The 1,821-nt window shown below is 39.3% G+C and overlaps 1 protein-coding gene across 1 annotated transcript; it reads right to left on the bottom strand.

Annotated features, from left to right (window-relative positions):
* Positions 1 to 413: 413 nt before the first annotated feature.
* On the bottom strand, positions 414 to 1,112 carry LOC106511485 (GTPase IMAP family member 7-like; the record flags this gene model as incomplete). Its single annotated transcript, XM_014000237.1, has 1 exon — positions 414 to 1,112. A coding segment is annotated over one exon (699 nt), but the record flags the coding sequence as incomplete, so codon positions are not given.
* Positions 1,113 to 1,821: the final 709 nt, after the last annotated feature.

Here is a 1,821-nt window from a genome sequence, read left to right as displayed (position 1 = left end):
CTCTTTTAAGAGTATTTTACTTCTTTGTTAAGCTGTGATGCTAAATTGTAAGCTCCTTTTACAGTTTTCAGTCCTTCAGACCACACAGCCTTTGCAGCCATTTCTGCTGCTTCCTGTGGAGTTTCAGCTGTTTGAGCTGCTTGATGTCCTACATAACCACCAAACCCAGCTCCTACAGCAGCTAAACCACCTACTACTGCACCTCCTGCAATAAGCCCTGTTCCTATGGCTCCTCCTGCTGCTCCTGCTGCTACTCCTGCTGCTCCTGCTTCCACTCCTGCTGCTCCTGCTGCTGCTCCTGCTACTGCTCCTGTTGCTACTCCTGCTTTCACTTTTACTACTACTGCTATTCCCGTTGTTGGTTTCACCACACTTATTAACAGTGCAATAACACCTGCAACAGCTGTTGTTACTCCAAGTAAAGCTCCCAGCAGTGCACCGACTGTTATACCTGTTGCTTGGATAAGAATTTTATTCACTCTCTTTTTAGCTTCTTTCCTGATTTCTTCTCCTGACTTGTTTTCTGAGGACTCTGCAATCATCTTCTCTTCTTGTTGAATCAGTTTCTCAGTTAATTGCAGCATCTCGTTGGTGTAGCAGTCTCCATTGTTTGCATCCACTATCTTCTCTATTGATTTAAGTATTTCCTCCACCTGGTACTCATTGCTTCTGCATTTGTCTTTTGGGTCATTGTTCCAGTGTTTGTTATCAATGACTTGGCACCGCCCTCCACACTTTTCTATTAAATCACTCAAATACTTATTTTGACTCACTAAATCCTCGATTTTCTCTCCTTCAGGGAGCTCATCACCATTAGTGAAAACAACTGTTGTATACTTGTACACATCTTCGGAGAAGTATTTGGTCATTCTGTGGATTATATCTGCCTCCTGGTCTGTAAATCTCTCCACTTTGAGCACAATGAGAAAAGCATGAGGCCCAGGTGAGCACTCTGTGATACACCTCACTATCTCAGGTTTTAACTCCTCTTCAGTTTTGTTTGTGTCAAAGAACCCAGGTGTATCAACCAGAGTGATTTTTCTGCTATTGACAGATTTGGTTTTGGCTTCACAAACACTTGTTCCAGATATGAATCCAGGGAGAACTTCAAACAGTTTTTCTCCAAATATGGTGTTAGCAAGACTGCTTTTTCCAGCTCCAGTTTTCCCCAGGAGAACAATTCTTGTTGGTTTTGATTCTAAAAGACAAAAATAATTGTTCTTCAGTAAAACAGTGTTTTCGTTTGTTTGTATGTTTTCCTCATAAAATAATCATGAACTTGTAAATAAAATGTCTAAGTGAACTGAAAAGATGCAGATATTGAAGAAAGTTTACAAATTGCTGTAACAGTTTTTTTTTTGTTATTGTAAAATGTAGATTAAACCAAGAATCTAACTCACCAGCCATGTTGAAGAAACCAGTTCAGTGTCAGAAACACTTGTCTATTATCAGTTCTTGTGTTTGTCTGAGCCCTCTGCTGCTGGCTGAACCTTTCGACGTCAATAACCACAAGCCGACGGGAACATGAAGTGACACCTGCAGATGCAAACACTCTCTCAGACTGAAGTGCACACTTTGCACGTGATATATTGCAATGAGACTTAAGGACAAATATTTTTATTGCTCCATGGACTGTGATTGATGACAAAAACATCCAGCACAGATTGGCTAAGATATTGTAAACATGTTAAACTATTTTGATTATTGTCATTTAGCCTGACTTTACAATTGAAAAAAAAAATCATTGTAGATAGATAGATAGATAGATAGATAGATAGATAGATAGATAGATAGATAGATAGATAGATAGATAGATAGATA

Source organism: Austrofundulus limnaeus, unplaced genomic scaffold, assembly GCF_001266775.1.
Source record: "Austrofundulus limnaeus strain Quisiro unplaced genomic scaffold, Austrofundulus_limnaeus-1.0 Scaffold2838, whole genome shotgun sequence".
Lineage (NCBI taxonomy): Eukaryota > Metazoa > Chordata > Actinopteri > Cyprinodontiformes > Rivulidae > Austrofundulus > Austrofundulus limnaeus.
Note: the sequence above shows the minus strand (reverse complement) of the source record. Positions and strands in the feature narration are given on the sequence as shown.